General features: G+C 38.2%; 1 protein-coding gene across 50 annotated transcripts in view; it reads left to right on the forward strand.

Annotated features, from left to right (window-relative positions):
* The window catches only part of LOC144136573 (uncharacterized), a 73,944-nt gene that overhangs the window by 18,490 nt on the left and 28,826 nt on the right, over positions 1-26,628 (forward strand). For 2 of the 50 annotated variants that reach the window (XM_077668978.1, XM_077669000.1), the window contains 24 exons: positions 1,244-1,333; positions 2,234-2,323; positions 3,230-3,319; positions 4,239-4,328; positions 5,239-5,328; positions 6,233-6,322; positions 7,226-7,312; positions 8,218-8,307; positions 9,215-9,304; positions 10,222-10,311; positions 11,225-11,314; positions 12,219-12,308; positions 15,275-15,364; positions 16,273-16,362; positions 17,267-17,356; positions 18,226-18,315; positions 19,230-19,319; positions 20,233-20,322; positions 21,222-21,311; positions 22,226-22,315; positions 23,226-23,315; positions 24,215-24,304; positions 25,210-25,299; positions 26,214-26,303. In XM_077668978.1, coding sequence (XP_077525104.1) covers positions 1,244-1,333; positions 2,234-2,323; positions 3,230-3,319; positions 4,239-4,328; positions 5,239-5,328; positions 6,233-6,322; positions 7,226-7,312; positions 8,218-8,307; positions 9,215-9,304; positions 10,222-10,311; positions 11,225-11,314; positions 12,219-12,308; positions 15,275-15,364; positions 16,273-16,362; positions 17,267-17,356; positions 18,226-18,315; positions 19,230-19,319; positions 20,233-20,322; positions 21,222-21,311; positions 22,226-22,315; positions 23,226-23,315; positions 24,215-24,304; positions 25,210-25,299; positions 26,214-26,303 — 2,157 coding nt within the window. Of the gene's footprint in view, positions 1-168; positions 331-1,239; positions 1,334-2,233; positions 2,324-3,229; positions 3,320-4,238; positions 4,329-5,238; positions 5,329-6,232; positions 6,323-7,225; positions 7,313-8,217; positions 8,308-9,214; positions 9,305-10,221; positions 10,312-11,224; positions 11,315-12,218; positions 12,309-15,274; positions 15,365-16,272; positions 16,363-17,266; positions 17,357-18,225; positions 18,316-19,229; positions 19,320-20,232; positions 20,323-21,221; positions 21,312-22,225; positions 22,316-23,225; positions 23,316-24,214; positions 24,305-25,209; positions 25,300-26,213; positions 26,304-26,628 lie in introns of those variants that run through there. The other 48 variants (XM_077668999.1, XM_077669015.1, XM_077669026.1 and 45 more) reach the window with 46 other exon arrangements.

The following is a 26,628-nucleotide window of genomic DNA, read 5'->3' on the forward strand; positions in this document are numbered from 1 at the left end:
ACAGCGCCGGCATCAATCAACTTATGGACAATATTTCTTACACCAAGCACGCTCTAGAAAAAAGAACATACTCTCCTTCGGCATCTACAGAAATTTAATCATGGAAAGGTCGTCAAAAAGTCTAACATTATTTGACTGCACAAAGCCAACCATTCAATAAAAGCGGTATGCTCAAAACGTGAAGTGTATCGTAAAAAGCTACAGTTTAATCCTTTTTATTGTTTAAACTTTCAATTCATTGCACACTCTCCAGACACCAAATGCCCAAATAATAAGATAGACGAGTGCACAAACCTAGGCAAAGTGTGGGACGAAAAAACTGGACAATGCATAGCTGAGCACTCTCCCTTACTCCAAATACTGATTCACATGCCACCCCTTTTCAGACTGATAAGCCTTTGTTTCGTACAGCATTTTCGAACTTTAAATGTAAAGAAGTATTACAAAAATTCTAAAGAAGAATATTTCCTACAGATGAATAACGCAGAAAGGGCTAAAATAAATGTAAAGAAAAACATCCCTCGTGCCCCTCTAAGAATTTTTGATTGCCAGTTTCTTTCATGGTGGATATTGTCTTTTAATGAAACCACCATTGCATTTGAAAAGTGGTATTGCTTCTTGTTTATTGCCCATTGAAACTTCCTTTCTACCTTTTATATTGTGCTATCCTTCAACCTGAATAACCCTTTGCGAGGATGCAACAAATTTTCTATATTAAACTTACATTACACAAATATGCCGAACACAACTTTCTCAAAGGACCAATACCATTTAAAAACAATTTATATGATATATCAGGCAGAACTTTTCTGCCATTGACAACATCTGATTCAATGTACGGGGCCTATCCGAAGATTTTGAAACAAATGCAGTACAATAGTGAGATTGCTGACTGCCTGAATGGTCAGCGCAGATATTCTTATTGACTCCTCACTCCTAGTTATGCATTGTTATAAAATCAAATTCAGGACAAATATAATACCGAATTTTTTCAATTGCACAGCGCCGGCAGCGAGCAACGTGTGGACAATATTTCTTACGCCAAGCAGACTTAGAAATTTTACATGCACTCATTTGGGAACTGTATAAATTTATTCACGGAAAACTCGTGAAGATCTCCGAGATTAATTTGGCTGCACAACGCCATCTACTCAACAAAAGCGGTCATGCTCAAAATGTGAAGTATATCTTAAATAGCTACCGTTCAATTCATTTCTTTGTTTAAACTTTCAATTCATTATAGACTCTCCAGACGACAAGTGCCCGAAGAATAAGACAGACGAGTGCACGAACCTAGGCAAAGTGTGCGACGAAAAAACTGGACAATGCATAGGTGAGCACTCTCCCTTACTCCAAATACTGATTCACATGCCACCCCTTTTCAGACTGATTAGCCCTTGTTATGTACAGCATTTTCGAACTTTAAATGTAAACAAGTATTACAAAAATTCTAAATATTAATATTTGCTACAGATGAATAACGCAGAAAAGGCTAAAATGTTAAGAAAAACATCCCTCGTGCCCCTATAAGAATTTTTGATTGCCAGTTTATTTCATCGTGGACATTCTCTTTCAATGAAACCACCATTGCACTTGAAAAGTCGTATTGCTTCTTGTTTATTGCCAATTGAAATTTCCTTTCTACCTCTTATAATGTGCTAACCTTCAACCTGAATAATCCTTTGAGATTATGCAATACATTTTCTATATTAAACTTTTATTACACAAATATGGCGAAAAAAATCTTAGGAAGCTACAAAATTTTAAAATATTTATGATATACAGGCACAACTTCTCAGCCTTAGTTAATATCTGATTCAGGACACGGAGCACATCCCATATTTTTGAAACTATTACAGTACAATAGTGACAATTTTGAATGACGGAATAGTGATCAAAAATTATCCTTTTGACTCCTCACTTCTTGTTATGCAAAGTTATCAAATCAAATAAAGGTCAAATATAATGCCAAATTTTTGCCACTTGCACAGCGCCAGCATCAGTCAACTTATGGACAATATTTCTTACACCAAGCACACTCTTAGAAAAACAACATACTCTCCTACAGAATCTACAGAAATTTAATCATGGAAACGTCGTGAAAACCTTCATCATTAATTTGACTGCACAAAGCCAACCTATCAATAAAAGCGGTCATGCTCAAAACGTGAAGTATATCGTAAAATGCTACAGGATAATCCATTTTCTTGTTTAAACTTTCAATTCATTACAGACTCTCCAGACAACAAGTGCCCGAAGAAAAGGACAGACGAGTGCACAAACCTAGGCAAAGTGTGCGACGAACAAACTGGACAATGCATAGGTGAGCACTCTCCCTTACTCCAAATACTGATTCACATGCCACCCCTTTTCGGACTGATTAGCCTTTGTTCCGTACAGCATTTTCGAACTTTAAATGTAAACAAGTATTACAAAAATTCTGAAGAAGAATATTTACTACAGATGAATAACGCAGAAAGGGCTAACATAAATGTTAAGAAAAACATCCCTCGTGCCCCTCTATAGAATTTCTGATTGCCAGTTTATTTCATGGTGGACATTCTCTTTTAATGAAATCACCATTCCACTTGAAAAGTGGTATTGATTCTTCTTTATTGCCCATTGAAACTTCCTTTCTACCTTTTATATTGTGCTAACCTTCAACCTGAATAACCCTTTGCGAGGATGCAATGCATTTTCTATATTAAACTTTTATTACACAAAGCTGGCGAACACAATCGTAGGAAGTGACAAATTTTTAAAATATTTTTGATATACAGGCACAACTTCTCACCCTTTGATAATATCTGATTCAAGACACGGAGCACATCCCATAATTTTTAAAACGAATGCAGTACAATAGTGAGAATATTGTCTGCCGGAATGGGCAGCTGAAATAATCTTGTTGACTCCTCACTTCTAGTTATGCAATGTTATAAAATCAAATTCAGGGCAAATATAACTCCGAATTTTTGGCACTTGCACAGCGCCGACAACAATCAAGTTATCGACAATATTTCTTACATCAAGCAGACTCTTATAAAGCTAACATGCTCTCCTTCAGTATCTTCAGAAATTTTATCATGGAAAGCTCGCGAAGAGCACCAACATTAATTTGGCTGCACAAAGCAAACCATTCAATAAAATCGGTCATGCTCAAAATGTGAAGTATATCGTAAAAAGCTACAGTTCAGTCAATTTCATTGTTTAAACTTTCAATTCATTATAGACTCTCCAGACGCCAAGTGCCCGAGGAATAAGACAGACGAGTGCACAAACCAAGGAAAAGTGTGCGACGAGAACACTGGACAGTGCATAGGTGAGCAGTCTTCCTTACTCCAAATAATGATTGGCATGCCACTCCTTTTCAGAGTGATTAGCCTTTGTTTCGTACTGCGTTTTCGAACTTTGAATGTAAATAAGTATGACACAAATTCTAATGAAATATGCTTGCTGCAGATGAATAATGCAGAAAGGGCTAAAATAAATGTTACGATATACGACCCTCGTGCCCCGTTTACCATTTCTGATTGCCTTTTTTTTCATGGTGAACATTCCATTGTAATGAAAGGACCATTGCACTCGAAAACTGGCATCTCGTGTTGTTTAATGCCTATAAAACTTTTCTTTCCAGTTTTTTATAATGTGCTAACCTTAACTCCGAACAACCATTCCAGAGGATCAAATAAGTTTCCTGTATTAAAATTATATTGCACAATGACGCCGAACAGAATCTTCTCAAAGAAGCAGCAAAAATTAAAATTTATATAAGATATATCTTCGACAAATTTCCCGCCTTTGACATAAACTGATTCAAGATCCGAAGCACATCCAATATTTTAAACACGAATGCAGTCGTATAGACGGTGTTCTGGATCTCGGATTAGTCTGAGAAAAGGGTCGAGTTGACTCCTCACTTCCAGTAATGCAACATTCTAAAATCATGTTCAGGACGCAAATATAATCCAAATTTTTCAGCAATTCCGCAGCGCCGCCAGCAAGCTACGTATGGACAATATTTCCTACACCAAGCAGACTCTTATACACATAACATGCTCTCCTTCGGTATCTAGAGAAATTTAAGCAAGGAAATCTCGTGAAGACCTCCCACGTTAATTTCGCGGCACAAAACCTACCATTCTTCTTTGAAAATGGTCATGATCAAAACATGAAGTATATCGTAAAAAGCTACAGCTGAACTCATTTTTTTTGTTGTTTAAAATTTTAATTTATTATAGACTCTCCAGACATCAAGTGCCCGAAGGATAGGAAAGATGAGTGCACACACCTAGGAAAAGTGTGCGACGAGAAAACTGGACAATGCATAGGTGAGCATTCTCCCTTACTCCATATACTGATTCACATGCCACCCCTTTTCAGACTGATTAGCATTTGTTTTCTACAGCATTTTTGGAACTTTAAATGTAAAGAAGTATTACAAAAATTCTAAACAAGAGTATTTGCTGCAGGTGAATAACTCAGAAAATGCTAAAATAAATATTAAGAAAAACGTCCCTCGTGCCCCTCCTGGCATTTCTGATTGCCATTTTATTTGATAGGGACCACTGACTTTTAATGAGAGGACCTTTGCACATGAAAAATGGCATTGCTTCTTGTTTATTGCCCATTTAAACTTCCTTTCCACCCCATATATTGTGCAAGCCTTCAACCTGAATAACCCTTTGCGAGGATGCAACAAATTTTCTATATTAAACTTACATTACACAAATATGCCGAACACAAATTTCTCAAAGGACCAATACCATTTAAAAACAATTTATATGATATATCAGGCAGAACTTTTCTGCCATTGACAACATCTGATTCAATGTACGGGGCCCATCCGAAGATTTTGAAACAAATGCAGTACAATAGTGAGATTGCTGACTGCCTGAATGGTCAGCGCAGATATTCTTATTGACTCCTCACTCCTAGTTATGCATTGTTATAAAATCAAATTCAGGACAAATATAATACCGAATTTTTTCAATTGCACAGCGCCGGCAGCGAGCAACGTGTGGACAATATTTCTTACGCCAAGCAGACTTAGAAATTTTACATGCACTCATTTGGGAACTGTATAAATTTATTCACGGAAAACTCGTGAAGATCTCCGAGATTAATTTGGCTGCACAACACCATCTACTCAACAAAAGCGGTCATGCTCAAAATGTGAAGTATATCTTAAATAGCTACCGTTCAATTCATTTCTTTGTTTAAACTTTCAATTCATTATAGACTCTCCAGACGACAAGTGCCCGAAGAATAAGACAGACGAGTGCACGAACCTAGGCAAAGTGTGCGACGAAAAAACTGGACAATGCATAGGTGAGCACTCTCCCTTACTCCAAATACTGATTCACATGCCACCCCTTTTCAGACTGATTAGCCCTTGTTATGTACAGCATTTTCGAACTGTAAATGTAAACAAGTATTACAAAAATTCTAAATAATAATATTTGCTACAGAAGAATAACGCAGAAAGGGCTACAATAAATATTAAGAGAAACATCCCTCATGCCCCTTTAAGAATCTTTGATTGCCAGTTTATTTCATGGTGGATATTGTCTTTTAATGAAACCACCATTGCATTTGAAAAGTGGTGTTGCTTCTTGTTTATTGCCCACTGAAACTTCCTTTCTACCTTTATATTGTTCTATCCTTCAACCTGAATAACCCTTTGCGAGGATGCAATGCATTTTCTATATTAAACTTTTATTACACAAAGATGGCGAACACAATCCAAGGAAGAAACAAAATTTAAAAATCTTTATGATATACAGGCACAACTTCTCGGCCTTAGATAATATCTAATTCAAGACAGGGAGCACATTCCATAATTTTTAAAATGCATGAAATACAATAGTGAGAATTTTGAATGATGGAATAGTGATCAGAAATGATCTTTTTGACTCCTCACTTCTAGTTCTGCAAAGTTATCAAATCAAATAAAGGTCAAATATAATGCCGAATTTTTGCCACTTGCACATCGCCGGAATCAGTCAACTTATGGACAATATTTCTTACACCCAGCACACTCTTAGAAAAACAACATACTCTCCTACGGAATCTACAGATTTTTAATCATGGAAACGTCGTGAAAACCTTCAACATTAATTTGACTGCACAAAGCCAACCTATCAATAAAAGCGGTCATGCTCAAAACGTCAAGAATATCGTAAAATGCTACAGGATAATCCATTTTCTTGTTTTAACTTTCAATTCATTATAGACTCTCCAGACAACAAGTGCCCGAAGAAAAGGACAGACGAGTGCAAAAACCTTGGCAAAGTGTGCGACGAACAAACTGGACAATGCATAGGTGAGCACTCTCTCTTACTACAAATACTGATTCACATGCCACCCCTTTTCAGACTGATTAGCCTTTGTTCGTACAGCATTTTCGAACTTTAAATGTAAAGAAGTATTACAAAAATTCTAAATAATAATATTTGCTACAGAAGAATAACGCAGAAAGGGCTAAAATAAATATTAAGAGAAACATCCCTCGTGCCCCTTTAAGAATCTTTGATTGCCAGTTTATTTCATGGTGGACATTCTCTTTTAATGAAATCAGCATTCCACTTGAAAAGTGGTATTGCTTCTTGTTTATTGCCCATTTAAACTTCCTTTCTTCCTTTTATATTGTGCTATCCTTCAACCTGAATAACCCTTTGCGAGGATGCAATGCATTTTCTATATTAAACGTTTATTACACAAAGGTGGCGAACACAATCATAGGAAGCGACAAAATTTAAAAATATTTATGATATACAGGCACAACTTCTCAGCCTTAGATAATATCTGATTCAGGACACGGATCACATCGCATAATTTTTAACACTATTGCAGTACTATAGTGAGAATTTTGAATGACGGAATAGTGATCAGAAATGATCTTTTTGACTCCTCACTTCTAGTTCTGCAAAGTTATCAAATCAAATAAAGGTCAAATATAATGCCAAATTTTTGCCACTTGCACAGCGCCGGAATCAGTCAACTTATGGACAATATTTCTTACACCCAGCACACTCTTAGAAAAACAACATACTCTCGTACGGAATCTACAGATTTTTAATCATGGAAACGTCGTGAAAACCTTCAACATTATTTGACTGCACAAAGCCAACCTATCAATAAAAGCGGTCATGCTCAAAACTTCAAGAATATCGTAAAATGCTACAGGATAATCCATTTTCTTGTTTTAACTTTCAATTCATTATAGACTCTCCAGACAAGTGCCCAAAGAAGAGGACAGACGAGTGCACGAACCTAGGCAAAGTGTGCGACGAACAAACTGGACAATGCATAGGTGAGCACTCTCCCTTACTCCAAATACTGCTTCACATGCCACCCCTTTTCGGACTGATTAGCCCTTGTTATGTACAGCATTTTCGAACTCTGAATGTAAAGAAGTATTACAAAAATTCTAAAGAGGAATATTTGCTACAGATGAATAACGCAGAAAGGGCTAAAATAAATATTAAGAGAAACATCCCTCATGCCCCTTTAAGAATCTTTGATTGCCAGTTTATTTCATGGTGGATATTGTCTTTTCATGAAACCACCATTGCATTTGAAAAGTGGTATTGGTTCTTGTTTATTGCCCATTGAAGCTTCCTTTCTACCTCTTAAATTGTGCTAACCTTCAACCTGAATAAACCTTTGAGATTATGCACTACATTTTCTATATTAAACTTTTATTACACAAAGATGGCGAACAATATCTTAGGAAGCTACAAAATTTAAACATATTTATGATATACAGGCACAACTTCTCAGCCTTAGATAATATCTGATTCAGGACACGGAGCACATCAAACAATTTTTAAAACTATTGCAGTACAATAGTGAGAATTTTGAATGACGGAATAGTGAGCTGAAATGACCTTATTCATTCCTCACTTATAGTTACGCAAAGTTATCAAATCAAATTCAGGGCAAATACAATGCCAAATTTTTGCCACTTGCACAGCGCCGGCATCAGTCAACTTATGGACAATATTTCTTACACCAAGCACGCTCTTAGTAAAATAACGTACCCTCCTTCGGCATCCACCGAAATTTAATAATGGAAAGGTCGTGAAAAGCTCCAACATTATTTTGGTTGCACAAAGCCAACTATTCGATAAAAGCGGTCATGTTCAAAACGTAAACTATATCGTAGAATGCTACAGGTTAATCCATTTTCTTGTTTAAACTTTCAATTCATTATAGACTCTCCAGACAACAAGTGCCCGAAGAAAAGGACAGACGAGTGCACAAACCTAGGCAAAGTGTGCGACGAACAAACTGGACAATGCATAGGTGAGCATTCTCCCTTACTCCAAATACTGATTCACATGCCACCCCTTTTCGGACTGATTAGCCTTTGTTCCGTACAGCATTTTCGAACTTTAAATGTAAAGAAGTATTACAAAAATTCTGAAGAAGAATATTTGCTACAGATGAATAACGCAGAAAGGGCTAAACATAAATGTTAAGAAAAACATCCCTCGTGCCCCTCTATAGAATTTCTGATTGCCAGTTTATTTCATGGTGGACATTCTCTTTTAATGAAATCACCATTCCACTTGAAAAGTGGTATTGCTTCTTCTTTATTGCCCATTTAAACTTCCTTTCTACCCTTTATATTGTGCTAACCTTCAACCTGAATAACCCTTTGCGAGGATGCAATGCATTTTCTATATTAAACTTTTATTACACAAAGCTGGCGAACACAATCGTGGGAAGCGAAAAATTTTTTAAATATTTTTGATATACAGGCACAACTTCTCACCCTTTGATAATATCTGATTCAAGACACGGAGCACATCCCATAATTTTTAAAACGAATGCAGTACAATAGTGAGAATATTGTCTGCCGGAATGGGCAGCTGAAATAATCTTGTTGACTCCTCACTTCTAGTTATGCAATGTTATAAAACCAAATTCAGGGCAAATATAACTCCGATTTTTTGGCACTTGCAGAGCGCCGACAACAATCAAGTTATCGACAATATTTCTTACATCAAGCAGACTCTTATAAAGCTAACATGCTCTCCTTCAGTATCTTCAGAAATTTTATAATGGAAAGCTCGCGAAGAGCACCAACATTAATTTGACTGCACAAAGCAAACCATTCAATAAAATCGGTCATGCTCAAAATGTGAAGTATATCGTAAAAAGCTACAGTTCAGTCAATTTCATTGTTTAAACTTTCAATTCATTATAGACTCTCCAGACGCCAAGTGCCCGAGGAATAAGACATACGAGTGCACAAACCAAGGAAAAGTGTGCGACGAGAACACTGGACAGTGCATAGGTGAGCAGTCTTCCTTACTCCAAATAATGATTGGCATGCCACTCCTTTTCAGAGTGATTAGCCTTTGTTTCGTACTGCGTTTTCGAACTTTGAATGTAAATAAGTATGACACAAATTCTAAAGAAATATGCTTGCTGCAGATGAATAATGCAGAAAGGGCTAAAATAAATGTTACGATATACGACCCTCGTGCCCCGTTTACCATTTCTGATTGCCTTTTTTTTCATGGTGAACATTCCATTGTAATGAAGGACCATTGCACTCGAAAATTGGCATCTCGTGTTGTTTAATGCCTATAAAACTTTTCTTTCCAGTTTTTATAATGTGCTAACCTTAACTCCGAACAACCATTCCAGAGGATCAAATAAGTTTCCTGAATTAAAATTATATTGCACAATGACGCCGAACAGAGTCTTCTCAAAGAAGCAGCAAAAATTAAAATTTATATAAGATATATCTTCGACAAATTTCCCGCCTTTGACATAAACTGATTCAAGATCCGAAGCACATCCAATATTTTAAACACGAATGCAGTCGTATAGACGGTGTTCTGGATCTCGGATTAGTCTGAGAAAAGGGTCGAGTTGACTCCTCACTTCCAGTAATGCAACATTCTAAAATCATGTTCAGGACGCAAATATAATCCAAATTTTTCAGCAATTCCGAAACGCCGCCAGCAAGCTACGTATGGACAATATTTCCTACACCAAGCAGACTCTTATACACATAACATGCTCTCCTTCGGTACCTAGAGAAATTTAACCAAGGAAATCTCGTGAAGAGCTCCCACGTTAATTTCGCTGCACAAAACCTACCATTCTTCTATGAAAATGGTCATGATCAAAACATGAAGTATATCGTAAAAAGCTACAGCTGAACTCATTTTTTTTGTTGTTTAAAATTTTAATTTATTATAGACTCTCCAGACATCAAGTGCCCGAAGGATAGGAAAGATGAGTGCACACACCTAGGAAAAGTGTGCGACGAGAAAACTGGACAATGCATAGGTGAGCATTCTCCCTTACTCCATATACTGATTCACATGCCACCCCTTTTCAGACTGATTAGCATTTGTTTTCTACAGCATTTTTGGAACTTTAAATGTAAAGAAGTATTACAAAAATTCTAAACAAGAGTATTTGCTGCAGGTGAATAACTCAGAAAATGCTAAAATAAATATTAAGAAAAACGTCCCTCGTGCCCCTCCTGGCATTTCTGATGGCCATTTTATTTGATAGGGACCACTGACTTTTAATGAGATGACCTTTGCACATGAAAAATGGCATTGCTTCTTGTTTATTGCCCATTTAAACTTCCTTTCCACCCCATATATTGTGCAAGCCTTCAATCTGAATAACCCTTTACGAGGATGCAACAAATTTTCTATATTAAACTTACATTACACAAATATGCCGACCACAACTTTCTCAAAGGACCAATACCATTTAAAAACAATTTATATGATATATCAGGCAGAACTTTTCTGCCATTGACAACATCTGATTCAATGTACGGGGCCCATCCGAAGATTTTGAAACAAATGCAGTACAATAGTGAGATTGCTGACTGCCTGAATGGTCAGCGCAGATATTCTTTTTGACTCCTCACTCCTAGTTATGCATTGTTATAAAATCAAATTCAGGACAAATATAATACCGATTTTTTTCAATTGCACAGCGCCGGCAGCGAGCAACGTGTGGACAATATTTCTTACGCCAAGCAGCAGACTTAGAAATTTTACATGCACTCATTTGGGAAATGTATAAATTTATTCAAGGAAAACTCGTGAAGATCTCCGAGATTAATTTGGCTGCACAACACCATCTACTCAACAAAAGCGGTCATGCTCAAAATGTGAAGTATATCTTAAATGCCTACCGTTCAATTCATTTCTTTGTTTAAACTTTCAATTCATTATAGACTCTCCAGACGACAAGTGCCCGAAGAATATGACAGACGAGTGCACGAACCTAGGCAAAGTGTGCGACGAAAAAACTGGACAATGCATAGGTGAGCACTCTCCCTTACTCCAAATACTGATTCACATGCCACCCCTTTTCAGACTGATTAGCCCTTGTTATGTACAGCATTTTCGAACTTTAAATGTAAACAAGTATTACAAAAATTCTAAATAATAATATTTGCTACAGAAGAATAACGCAGAAAGGGCTAAAATAAATATTAAGAGAAACATCCCTCATGCCCCTTTAAGAATCTTTGATTGCCAGTTTATTTCATGGTGGATATTGTCTTTTAATGAAACCACCATTTAATTTGAAAAGTGGTATTGCTTCTTGTTTATTGCCCACTGAAACTTCCTTTCTACCTTTATATTGTTCTATCCTTCAACCTGAATAACCCTTTGCGAGGATGCAATGCATTTTCTATATTAAACTTTTATTACACAAAGATGGCGAACACAATCTTAGGAAGCGACAAAATTTAAAAATCTTTATGATATACAGGCACAACTTCTCGGCCTTAGATAATATCTGATTCAAGACAGGGAGCACATTCCATAATTTTTAAAATGCATGAAGTACAATGGTGAGAATTTTGAATGACGGAATAGTGATAAGAAATGACCTTTTTGACTCCTCACTTCTAGTTCTGCAAAGTTATCAAATCAAATAAAGGTCAAATATAATGCCAAATTTTTGCCACTTGCACAGCGCCGGAATCAGTCAACTTATGGACAATATTTCTTACACCCAGCACACTCTTAGAAAAACAACATACTCTCCTACGGAATCTACAGATTTTTAATCATGGAAACGTCGTGAAAACCTTCAACATTAATTTGACTGCACAAAGCCAACCTATCAATAAAAGCGGTCATGCTCAAAACGTCAAGATTATCGTAAAATGCTACAGGATAATCCATTTTCTTGTTTTAACTTACAATTCATTATAGACTCTCCAGACAACAAGTGCCCGAAGAAAAGGACAGACGAGTGCAAAAACCTTGGCAAAGTGTGCGACGAACAAACTGGACAATGCATAGGTGAGCACTCTTCCTTACTCCATATACTGCCTCTCTGATTTCCTTGAGGCACGGGAGTTCTTCCCCCATTCTCTCATTGGCTTCCGACGCCGCGTCTGTGCACAGGACATGTTTCTGATTCTCCAGCAAACGTTCCTGTCCCCTACACCCACTCAAATTTACGCACTTGTGACTGTCGATGTGCGCAAGGCCTTTGACGGTGTTTGCCACGATCACATCCTTTCTCAACTCGCCTCTTTGGATTGTGGCTCCCGCATGTACTCCTATATCCGCTCATTCCTCTCTAAACGTGTGGCTCGCTTTCGAGTAGATACCCACTTGTCTAACCCACACCACCTCACCCGTGGCACTCCTCAAGGTGCTGTTCTCTCTCCTACCCTTTTCAATCTCGCTATGGCCCCTCTCGCCTCCCAGCTAGCTGAAATTCCCGACCTTCATCATATATTTTACGCCGATGACATCACTCTCTGGTGTTCATCTGGCTCTCCCGGTCACGTACAGGACACCCTGCAACGTGGCCTAGATCTCATCGACTCCTTTCTCACCACCGCTGGCCTCTCTCCTGCTCCTGAGAAATCCGAGCTTCTCCTTCTCAACCATTCCTCCTACCAGCGCTCACACAACCACTTCGTCTCTCTCCACCTTTCTGGCTCTCCCATTCCTGTCGTCACACAGTGCAAAGTTCTTGGCTTCCCTTTGCATGCGGCTAAGAATGTGCAAGCCCTCCACCGCGCTGTCACCACCTGCCACTCTGTAACTCACCTCCTGCGGCGCGTGGTCACTCGACGCTCAGGTCTCCACGAGGCTCACGCGTGCCGCGTTGCCCACGCGCTGGCCCTCAACAAAGTCTTGTACTTTGCACCCTACGCTTCCTTCAATGAGACTCAACTTAACGCTCTCGAGACTGCCCTTGTGGGCCTCTACAAGGCAGCTCTCAACCTCCCTATCACTACCTCTACCACTAAGCTCTTTGCCACAGGCCTCTTCCATCCTCTTCGTTCTCTTCTCAGTCTCCATCGTGACTCACAACTCGCCCGGCTTTCCCTTACCCGTCAGGGTCAGTGGTTATTGACTCAAGCGGGTATCTCGCCCATTCCAATCTCCCCGTTTACCTCTCCTATTCCCACCCCCGCTCCCAATCTTCGTATCCTTCCCCTCCCGACCAACATGTCCCCCGTCCTGCACGCCGGACGTCGTCATGCGGCCGCACAGCACCATTCCCCTCTCTTTGATACCCAGGGTGTAACTTACACGGATGCCTCCTTCGTGGCTCCTCGAGGTTCCTGCGGCTACGCCCTGTACCATCCACACCTCCCTTCTCCTGAAACCCACACCAGCGGGCCGTATCTACACCCTCCAGACGCATTGTCCCTCGAGGTCCTCGCCATTGCGCATGCCCTCCAGTCATTTGCCCTCCTTCCCTCTCTCCAAGAGTACACAGTCTATTCAGACTCACAAGCCGCTATACACCACATACAGAAACGCACCCTGACCCCTTCTCTCCAACAGGAGGTCGAGCGAGCGGTCTCCGCACTGCAGCCTTCCATCGTTTTCCTCCGCTGGGTCCCTGGGCATTCAGGGATTGACGGCAATGAGCTGGCCCATCAGCTCGCCCGCGACACACTTTTCCGGGCACCGTTGATCCCCTGGCCCAAGCCCTCGGAGGACGGTGGGAGGCTCACCCTTCGCCGCACCATAAAAGAGGTCTACCTTGAGCTCCGCCTCGACAAACGCCTTTACCCTCCTCCTCATCCATCACTCACGGTGCCGGAGTCTCGCCTTCTTCGGCGCATTCAGATGAATGCAGTTATCACCCCGTCCCGCCTCTTCCACTATCGCTATCGATCGGACCCTTCCTGTCCCAACTGCCCCTGCATCTATGCGGACCTGGCCCATTGCCTCTTCTATTGCCCGGCTGCTCAGCAGTCGGGTTCCTTCCCCCCACCCTTTCTATCCATCACCACCTGGCTCGACTGGCTTGGCGCTGAAGGGGAAGAAGAACAGCGGCTTCTGGTCGCCCAGGCGGTCGACATGCTCGGCCTATAAATTATGGTCGAATAAAAGTCTTTACTACTACTACTACTACTACTGATTCACATGCCACCCCTTTTCAGACTGATTAGCCTTTGTTCGTACAGCATTTTCGAACTTTAAATGTAAAGCAGTATTACAAAAATTCTAAAGAAGAATATTTGATACAGATGAATAACGCAGAAAGGGCTAAAATAAATGTAAAGAAAAACATCCCTCGTGCCCCTCTAAGAATTTTTGATTGCCAGTTTATTTCATGGTGGACATTCTCTTTTAATGAAATCAGCATTCCACTTGAAAAGTGGTATTGCTTCTTGTTTATTGCCCATTTAAACTTCCTTTCTTCCTTTTATATTGTGCTATCCTTCAACCTGAATAACCCTTTGCGAGGATGCAATGCATTTTCTATAATTAACTTTTATTACACAAAGGTGGCGAACACAATCATAGGAAGGGACAAAATTTAAAAATATTTATGATATACAGGCACAACTTCTCAGCCTTAGATAATATCTCATTCAGGACACGGATCACATCGCATAATTTTTAACACTATTGCAGTACTATAGTGAGAATTTTGAATGACGGAATAGTGATCAGAAATGATCTTTTTGACTCCTCACTTCTAGTTCTGCAAAGTTATCAAATCAAATAAAGGTCAAATATAATGCCAAATTTTTGCCACTTGCACAGCGCCGGAATCAGTCAACTTATGGACAATATTTCTTACACCCAGCACACTCTTAGAAAAACAACATACTCTCCTACGGAATCTACAGATTTTTAATCATGGAAACGTCGTGAAAACCTTCAACATTAATTTGACTGCACAAAGCCAACCTATCAATAAAAGCGGTCATGCTCAAAACGTGAAGTATATCGTAAAATGCTACAGGATAATCCATTTTCTTGTTTTAACTTTCAATTCATTATAGACTCTCCAGACAACAAGTGCCCGAAGAAAAGGACAGACGAGTGCAAAAACCTTGGCAAAGTGTGCGACGAACAAACTGGACAATGCATAGGTGAGCACTCTTCCTTACTCCATATACTGATTCACATGCCACCCCTTTTCAGACTGATTAGCCTTTGTTCGTACAGCAATTTCGAACTTTAAATGTAAAGAAGTATTACAAAAATTCTAAACAAGAGTATTTGCTGCAGGTGAATAACTCAGAAAATGCTAAAATAAATATTAAGAAAAACGTCCCTCGTGCCCCTCCTGGCATTTCTGATTGCCATTTTATTTGATAGGGACCACTGACTTTTAATGAGAGGACCTTTGCACATGAAAAATGGCATTGCTTCTTGTTTATTGCCCATTTAAATTTCCTTTACACCCCATATATTGTGCAAGCCTTCAACCTGAATAACCCTTTGCGAGGATGCAACAAATTTTCTATATTAAACTTACGTTACACAAATATGCCGAACACAACTTTCTCAAAGGACCAATACCATTTAAAAACAATTTATATGATATATCAGGCAGAACTTTTCTGCCATTGACAACATCTGATTCAATGTACGGGGCCCATCCGAAGATTTTGAAACAAATGCAGTACAATAGTGAGATTGCTGGTTGCCTGAATGGTCAGCGCAGATATTCTTATTGACTCCTCACTCCTAGTTATGCATTGTTATAAAATCAAATTCAGGACAAATATAATACTGAATTTTTTCAATTGCACAGCGCCGGCAGCGAGCAACGTGTGGACAATATTTCTTACGCCAAGCAGACTTAGAAATTTTACATGCACTCATTTGGGAACTGTATAAATTTATTCACGGAAAACTCGTGAAGATCTCCGAGATTAATTTGGCTGCACAACACCATCTACTCAACAAAAGCGGTCATGCTCAAAATGTGAAGTATATCTTAAATAGCTACCGTTCAATTCATTTCTTTGTTTAAACTTTCAATTCAATATAGACTCTCCAGACGACAAGTGCCCGAAGAATAAGACAGACGAGTGCACGAACCTAGGCAAAGTGTGCGACGAAAAAACTGGACAATGCATAGGTGAGCACTCTCCCTTACTCCAAATACTGATTCACATGCCATCCCTTTTCAGACTGATTAGCCCTTGTTATGTACAGCATTTTCGAACTTTAAATGTAAACAAGTATTACAAAAATTCTAAATAATATTATTTGCTACAGAAGAATAACGCAGAAAGGGCTAAAATAAATATTAAGAGAAACATCCCTCATGCCCCTTTAAGAATCTTTGATTGCCAGTTTATTTCATGGTGGATATTGTCTTTTAATGAAACCACCATTGAATTTGAAAAGTGGTATTGCTTCTTGTTTATTGCCCACTGAAACTTCCTTTCTACCTTTATATTGTTCTATCCTTCAACCTGAATAACCCTTTGCGAGGATGCAATGCATTTTCTATATTAAACTTTTATTACACAAAGATGGCGAACACAATCTTAGGAAGCGACAAAATTTAAAAATCTTTATGATATACAGGCGCAACTTCTCGGCCTTAGATAATATCTGATTCAAGACAGGGAGCACATTCCATAATTTTTAAAATGCATGAAATACAATAGTGAGAATTTTGAATGACGGAATAGTGATAAGAAATGACCTTTTTGACTCCTCACTTCTAGTTATGCAAAGTTATGAAATCAAATAAAGGTCAAATATAATGCCAAATTTTTGCCACCTGCACAGCGGCGGCATCAGTCAACTTATGGACAATATTTCTTACACCAAGCACACTCTTAGAAAAACAACATACTCTCCTACGGAATCTACAGAAATTTAATCATAAAAACGTCGTGAAAACGTTCAACATTAATTTGACTGCACAAAGCCAACTTATCAATAAAAGCGGTCATGCTCAAAACGTAACGTATATCGTAAAATGCTACAGGATAATCGATTTTCTTGTTTAAACTTTCAATTCATTATAGACTCTCCAGACAACAAGTGCCCGAAGAAAAGGACAGACGAGTGCAAAAACCTAGGCAAAGTGTGCGACGAACAAACTGGACAATGCATAGGTGAGCACTCTCCCTTACTCCAAATACTGATTCACATGCCACCACTTTTCCGACTGATTAGATCTTGTTATGTACAGCATTTTCGAACTTTAAATGTAACGAAGTATTACAAAAATTCTAAAGAAGAATATTTGCTGCAGATGAATAACGCAGAAAGGGCTAAAATAAATGTAAAGAAAAACATCCCTCGTGCCCCTCTAAGAATTTTTGATTGCCAGTTTCTTTCATGGTGGACATTCTCTTTTAATGAAATCACCATTCCAGTTGAAAAGTGGTATTGCTTCTTGTTTATTGCCCATTGAAACTTTCTTTCTACATTTTATATTGTGCTAACCTTCAACCTGAATAACCCTTTGCGAGGATGCAAAACATTTTCTGTATTAAACTTTTATTACACAAAGATCGCGAACGCAATCTTAGGAAGCGACAAAATATAAAAATAATTATGATATACAAGATACGCAGCACATCCCTAAATTTTTAAAACTAATGCAGTACAATAGTGGGAATATTGTCTGCCGGAATGGGCAGCTGAAATGATCTTGTTGACTCCTCACTTCTAGTTATGCAATGTTATAAAATCAGATTCAGGGCAAATATAATTCCGAATTTTTGGCACTTGCACAGCGCCGACAACAATCAATTTATCGACAATATTTCTTACATCAAGCAGACTCTTATAAAGCTAACATGCTCTCCTTCAGTATCTTCAGAAATTTTATCATGGAAAGCTCGCGAAGAGCACCAACATTAATTTGGCTGCACAAAGCAAACCATTCAATAAAATCGGTCATGCTCAAAATGTGAAGTATATCGTAAAAAGCTACAGTTCAGTCCATTTCATTGTTTAAACTTTCAATTCATTATAGACTCTCCAGACGCCAAGTGCCCGAGGAATAAGACAGACGAGTGCACAAACCAAGGAAAAGTGTGCGACGAGAACACTGGACAGTGCATAGGTTGAGCATTCTTCCTTACTCCAAATAATGATTTGCATGCCACTCCTTTTCAGAGTGACTAGCCTTTGTTTCGTACTGCGTTTTCGAACTTTGAATGTAAATAAGTATGACACAAATTCTAAAGTAATATGCTTGCTGCAGATGAATAATGCAGAAAGGGCTAAAATAAATGTTACGATATACGGCCCTCGTGCCCCGTTTACCATTTCCGATTGCATTTTTTTCATGGTGAACATTCCATTGTAATGAAAGGACCATTGCACTTGAAAACTGGCATCTCGTGCTGTTTAATGCCTATAAAAATTTTCTTTCCAGTTTTTATAATGTGATAACCTTCACTCCGAATAACCTTTCCGGAGGATCAATTAAGTTTCCTGTATTAAAATTATATTGCACAATGACGCCGAACACAATCTTCTCAAAGAAGCAGCAAAATTTAAAATTTATATAAGATACATCTGCGACAAATTTCCCGCCTTTGACATAAACTGATTCAAGATCCGAAGCACATCCAATATTTTAAACACGAATGCAGTCGTATAGACGGAGTGCTGGATCTCGGATCAGTCTGAGAAAAGGGTCGAGTTGACTCCTCACTTCCAGTAATGCAACATTCTAAAATCATGTTCAGGACACAAATATAATCCAAATTTTTCAGCAATTCCGCAGCGCCGCCAGCAAGCTACGTATGGACAATATTTCTTACACCAAACAGACTCTTATACACTTAGCATGCTCTCCTTCGGTATCTAGAGAAATTTAACCAAGGAAATCTAGTGAAGAGCTCCCACGTTAATTTCGCTGCACAAAGCCAACCATTCTTCTACGAAAATGGTCATGATCAAGACATGAAGTATATCGTAAAAAGCTACAGCTGAATTCATTTTTTTGTTTAAATTTTCAATTTATTATAGACTCTCCACAAATCAAGTGCCCGAAGGATAGGAAAGATGAGTGCACACACCTAGGAAAAGTGTGCGACGAGAAAAGTGGACAATGCATAGGTGAGCATTCTCCCTTACTCCAAATACTGATTCACATGCCACCCCTTCTTAGACTGATTAGCCTTTGTTTCCTACAGCATTTTTGAACTTTAAATGTAAAGAAATATTACAAAAATTCTAAAGAAGAGTATTTGCTGCAGGTGAATAACGGAGAAAGTGCTAAAATAAATGTTAAGAAAAACGTCCCTCTGCCCCTCTTCTTTTTTTTTGATTGCCATTTTATTTGATAGTGACTACTGACTTTTAATGAAAGGACCTTTGCACATGAAAAGTGGAATTGCTTCTTGTTTATTGCATATTGAAACTTCTTTTCCACCTCATATATTACGCTAGCCTTCGACCTGAATAACCCTTTGCGAGGATGCAACAAAATTTCTATATTAAACTTACATTACACAAATATGCCGAACACAAATTTCTCAAAGGACCAGTAACACTTAAAAAGAATTTATATGATATATCAGGCAGAGCTTTTCTGTCATTGACAACATCTGATTCAAGATACGGGGCCCATCCCAAGCTTTTAAAACGAATGCAGTACAATAGTGAGATTGCTGACTGCCTGAATGATCAGCGCAAATGGTCCTATTAACTTCTCACTTCTAGTTATGCAATGTTATAAAATCAAATTCAGGGCAAACATAATACCGAATTTTTGGCACTTGCACAGCGCCGGAATCAGTCAACTTATGAACAGTATTTCTTACACCAAGCACACTCTAAGGAAAAATAACGTGCTCTCCTTCGGCATTTATAGAAATTTAATCATGGAAAGCTCGTGAAGAGATCCTACATTAATTTGGCTGCACAAAGCCAACCAGTAAATAAAAGCGGTCATGCTCAAAACATGAAGGATAAAGTAAAAAGCTAGAGCTCAAATCATTTCTTTGTTTAAACTTTCAATTCATTATAGACTCTCCTGACACCAAGTGCCCGAGGAATAAGACATACGAGTGCACATACCTAGGAAAAGTGTGCGACGAAACAACTGGACAATGCATAGGTGAGCATTCTCCCTTACTCCATATACTGATTCACATGCCACCCCTTTTCAGACTGATTAGCTTTCGTTTCGTACAGCATTTTTTAACTTTAAATATAATGAAATATGACCCAAATGCTAAAAAATAATACTTGCTGCAGATGAATAACGCAGAACGGGCTAAAATAAGTGTTACGATATACGACCCTCGTGCCCCTCTTACCATTTCTAATTGCCATTTTTTCATGATGAACATTATCTTTTAATGAAATCACCATTGCACGTGAAAAGTGGTATTGCTTTTTGTTTATTGCCCATTGAAACTTCCTTTCTACCTGTTATATTGTGCTAACCTTCAACCTGAGTAACCCTTTGCGAGGTTGCGATAAATTGTCTATATTAAACTGATATTACACAAAGATGGCGAACACAATCTTAGGAAGCGACAAATTTTAAAAATATGATATACAGGCACAACTTCTCAGGCTTTGATAATATCTTATTCAAGACACGGAGCCCATTTCATAATTTTTAAAACGAATGCAGTACAATAGTGAGAATATTGTCTGCCGGAATGGGCGGCTGAAATGATCTTGTTGACCCCTCACTTCTAGTTATGCATTGTTATAAAATCAAATTCAGGGCAAATATAATTCCGAATTTTCGGCACTTGCACAGCGCCGACAACAATCAAGTTATCGACAATATTTCTTACATCAAGCAGACTCTTATAAATCTAACATGCTCTCCTTCAGTATCTTGAGAAATTTAATCATGGAAAGCTCAAGAAGAGCACCAACATTAATTTAGCTCCACAAAGCCAACCATTCAATAAAAGCGGTCATGCTCAAAATGTGAAGTATATCGTAAAATGCTACAGGTTAATCGTTTTTCTTGTTTAAACTTTCAATTCATTATAGACTCTCCGGACATCAAGTGCGCGAAGAATAAGACAGACGAGTGCACAAACCTAGGAAAAGTGTGCGACGAGAACACTGGACAATGCATAGGTGAGCATTCTTCCTTACTCCAAATATTTATTTGCATGCCACCCCTTTTAAGACTGATTAGCCTTTGTTTCCTACCGCTTTTCGAACTTTGAATGTAAATAAGTATGACACAAATTCTAAAAAAATATACTTGCTGCATAAGAATAATGCTGAAAGGGCTAAAATGAATGTTACGATATACGACCCTCCTGCCCCTCTTACCATTTCTGATTGCGTTTTTTTTTCATGGTGAACATTCCATTGTAATGAAAGGACCATTGCACCTGAAAACTGACATGTCGTGTTGTTTAATGCCTATAAAAATTTTCTTTCCTGTTTTTATATTGTGCTAACCTTCACTCCGAATAACCATTCCGGAGGATCAAATAAGTTTCCTGTATTAAAATTATATTGCACAATGACGCCGAACACAATCTTCTCAAAGAAGCAGCAAAAGTTAAAAATTATATAAGATATATCTGCGGGAAATTTCCCGCTTTTGACATAAACTGATTCAAGATCCGAAGCACATCCAATATTTTAAACACGAATGCAGTCGTATAGACGGAGTGCTGGATCTCGGATCAGTCTGAGAAAAGGGTCGAGTTGACTCCTCACTTCCAGTAATGCAACATTCTAAAATCATGTTCTGGACACAAATATAATCCAAATTTTTCAGCAATTCCGCAGCGCCGCCAGCAAGCTACGTATGGACAACATTTCTTACACCAAACAGACTCTTATACACTTAGCATGCTCTCCTTCGGTATTTAGAGAAATTTAACCAAGGAAATCTCGTGAAGAGCTCCCACGTTAATTTCGCTGCACAAAGCCAACCATTCTTCTACGAAAATGGTCATGATCAAGACATGAAGTATATCGTAAAAAGCTACAGCTGAATTCATTTTTTTGTTTAAATTTTCAATTTATTTTAGACTCTCCAGACATCAAGTGCCCGAAGGATAGGAAAGATGAGTGCACGAACCTAGGAAAAGTGTGCGACGAACAAACTGGACAATGCATAGGTGAGCATTCTCCGTTACTCTAAATACTGATTCACATGCCACCCCTTCTTAGACTGATTAGCCTTTGTTTCCTACAGCATTTTTGAACTTTAAGTGTAAAGAAATATTACAAAAATTCTAAAGAAGAGTATTTGCTGCAGGTGAATAACGCAGAAAGTGCTAAAATAAATGTTAAGAAAGACGTCCCTCTGCCCCTCTTCGCATTTCTGATTGCCATTTTATTTGATAGTGACTACTGACTTTTAATGAAAGGACCTTTGCACATGAAAAGTGGAATTGCTTCTTGTTTATTGCCTATTGAAACTTCTTTTCCACCTCATATATTCTGCTAGCCTTCAACCTGAATAACCCTTTGCGAGGATGCAACAAAATTTCTATATTAAACTTACATTACACAAATAATCCGAACACAAATTTTCAAAGGACCAGTAACATTTAAAAAGAATTTATATGATATATCAGGCAGAGCTTTTCTGTCATTGACAACATCTGACTCAAGATACGGGGCCCATCCCAAGATTTTAAAACGAATGCAGTACAATAGTGAGATTGCTGACTGCCTGAATGATCAGCGCAAGTGGTCCTATAACTTCTCACTTCTAGTTATGCAATGTTATAAAATCAAATTCAGGGCAAACAAAATACCGAATTTTCGGCACTTGCACAGCGCCGGAATCAGTGAACTTATGAACAGTATTTCTTACACCAAGCACACTCTAAGGAAAAATAACATGCTCTCCTTCGGCATTTACAGAAACTTAATCATGGAAAGCTCGTGAAGAGATCCTACATTAATTTGGCTGCACAAAGCCAACCAGTAAATAAAAGCAGTCATGCTCAAAACATGAAGCATAAAGTAAAAAGCTACAGCTCAATTCATTTTCCTGTTTAAAATTTAAATTCATTACAGACTCTTTAGACACCAAGTGCCCAAAGAATAAGACAGACGAGTGCACAAACATAGGAAAAGTGTGCGACGGGACAACTGGAAAATGCATAGGTGAGCATTCTCCCTTACTCCAAATACTGATTCACATGCCACCCCTTCTTAGACTGACTAGCCTTTGTTTCCTACAGCATTTTAGGAACATTAAATGTAAAGAAGTATTACAAAAATTCAAAAGAGTATTTGCTGCAGGTGAATAACGCAGAAAATGCTAAAATAGATATTAAGAAAAACGTCCCTCGTGCCCCTCTTCGCATTTCTGATTGCCATTTTATGTGATAGTGACCACTGTCTTTTAATGAGAGGACCTTTGCACATGAAAACTGGCATTGGTTCTTGTTTATTGCCCATTTAAACTTCCTTTCCACCTCATATATTGTGCTAGCCTTCAACCTGAATAACCCTTAGCGAGGATGCAACAAATTTTCTATATTAAACTTACAAATATGCCGAACACAACTTTCTCAAAGGACCAATAACATTTAAAAACAATTTATGTTATATATCTGGCAGAACATTTCTGTCATTGACAACATCTGATTCAATGTACGGGGCCCATCCGAAGATTTTAATACAAATGCAGTACAATAGTGAGATTGCTGACTGCCTGAATGGTCAACGCAAATATTCTTATTGACTCCTCACTTCTAGTTATGCATTGTTTAAAATCAAATTCAGGACAAATATAATACCGAATTTTTTCACTTGCACAGCGCCGGCAGCCAGCAACGTGTGGACAATATTTCTTACGCCAAGCAGACTTAGAAATTTTACATGCACTCATTTGGGAACTGTATAAATTTATTCACGGAAAGCTCGTGAAGATCTCCGAGATTAATATGGCTGCACAACACCATCTACTCAACAAAAGCGGTCATGCGCCAAACGTGAAGTATATCGTAAATAGCTACCGTTCAATTCATTTCTTTGATTAAACTTTAAATTCATTATAGACTCTCCAGACACCAAGTGCCCGAGAAATAAGACATACGAGTGCACATACCTAGGAAAAGTGTGCGACGAAACAACTGGACAATGCATAGGTGAGCATTCTCCCTTACTCCAAATACTGATTCACATGCCACCGCTTTTCAGACTGATTAGCTTTCGTTTCGTACCGCATTTTTTTAACTTTAAATGTAATGAAATATGACACAAATTCTAAAGAATAATACTTGCTGCAGATGAATAACGCAGAACGGGCTAAAATAAATGTTACGATATACGACCCTCGTGCCCCTCTTACCATTTCTAATTGCCATTCTTTTCATGGTGAACATTGTCTTCTAATGAAATCACCATTGCACGTGAAGAGTGGTACTGCTTCTTGTATATTGCCCATTGAAACTTCCTTTCTACCTGTTATGTTGTGCTAACCTTCAACCTGAATAACCCTTTGCGAGGTTGCGATAAATTTTCTATATTAAACTGATATTACAAAAAGATGGCGAACACAATCTTAGGAAGCGACAAAATTTAAAAATAATTATTATATACCGGCACAGCTTCTCAGCCTTAGATAAAATCTGATTCAAGATAAGCAGCACATCCCAAAATTTTTAAAACTAATGCAGTACAATAGTGAGAATATTGTCTGCCAGAATGGGCAGCTGAAATGATCTTGTTGACTCCTCACTTCTAATTATGCAATGTTATAAAATCAGATTCTGGGCAAATATAATTCCGAATTTTTGGCACTTGCACAGCGCCGACAACAATCAAGTTATCGACAATATTTCTTACATCAAGCAGACTCTTATAAATCTAACATGCTCTCCTTCAGTATCTTCAGAAATTTTATCATGGAAAGCTCGCGAAGAGCACCAACATTAATTTGGCTGCACAAAGCAAACCATTCAATAAAATCGGTCATGCTCAAAATGTGAAGTATATCGTAAAAAGCTACAGTTCAGTCCATTTCATTGTTTAAACTTTCAATTCATTATAGACTCTCCAGACGCCAAGTGCCCGAGGAATAAGACAGACGAGTGCACAAACCAAGGAAAAGTGTGCGACGAGAACACTGGACAGTGCATAGGTTGAGCATTCTTCCTTACTCGAAATAATGATTTGCATGCCACTCCTTCTTAGACTGATTAGCCTTTGTTTCCTACCGCCTTTTCGAACTTTGAATGTAAATAAGTATGACACAAATTCTGAAGAAATCTTCTTGCTGCAGATGAATAATGCAAAAAGGGCTAAACTAAATGTTACGATATACGACCCTCCTGCCCCTCTTACCATTTCTGATTGCCTTTTCTTTCATGGTGAACATTCCATTGTAATGAAAGGACCATTGCACTTGAAAACTGCCATTTCGTGTTGTTTAATGCCTATAAAAATTTTCTATCCAGTTTTTATATTGTGCTAACCTTCACTCCGAATAACCATTCCAGAGGATCAAATAAGTTTCCTGTATGAAAATTATATTGCACAATGACGCCGAAAAGAATCTTCTCAAAGAAGCAGCAAAAGTTAAAATTTATATAAGATATATCTTCGACAAATTTCCCGCCTTTGACATAAACTGCTTCAAGATCGGAAGCACATCCAATATTTTAAACACGAATGCAGTCGTATAGACGGAGTGCTGGATCTCGGATCAGTCTGAGAAAAGGGTCGAGTTGACTACCCACTTCCAGTAATGCAACATTCTAAAATCATGTTCAGGACACAAATATAATCCAAATTTTTCAGCAATTCCGCAGCGCCGCCAGCAAGCTACGTATGGACAATATTTCTTACACCAAGCAGACTCTTATACACTTAGCATGCTCTCCTTCGGTATCTAGAGAAATTTAACCAAGGAAATCTCGTGAAGAGCTCCCACGTTAATTTCGCTGCACAAACCCAACCATTCTTCTACGAAAATGGTCATGATCAAAACATGAAGTATATCGTAAAAAAGTACAGCTGAATTCATTTTTTGTTTAAAATTTCTATTTATTATAGACTCTCCACAAATCAAGTGCCCGAAGGATAGGAAAGATGAGTGCACGAACCTAGGAAAAGTGTGCGACGAACAAACTGGACAATGCATAGGTGAGCATTCTCCCTTACTCCAAATACTGATTCACATGCCACCCCTTTTCAGACTGTTAAGCCTTTGTTTCGTACAACATTTTTCAAACTTTAAATGTAAAGAAGTATGAAACAAATTCTAAGGAAAAATCCTTGCTGCAGATGAAAACGCAGAAAGTGCTAAAATAAATGTTAAAAAAACGACATCATCCCCACCCCCCTAGCATTTCTGATTGCCATTTTATTTAATTGTGAAAACTTCCTTTTAATCAGGTACACTTTCACTTGAAAACTGGAATTGCTTCTTGTTTAATTCCTATAGAAACTTCCTTTCTACGTCTTATAT

Source organism: Amblyomma americanum, chromosome 6, assembly GCF_052857255.1.
Source record: "Amblyomma americanum isolate KBUSLIRL-KWMA chromosome 6, ASM5285725v1, whole genome shotgun sequence".
Classification (NCBI taxonomy): Eukaryota; Metazoa; Arthropoda; class Arachnida; order Ixodida; family Ixodidae; genus Amblyomma; species Amblyomma americanum.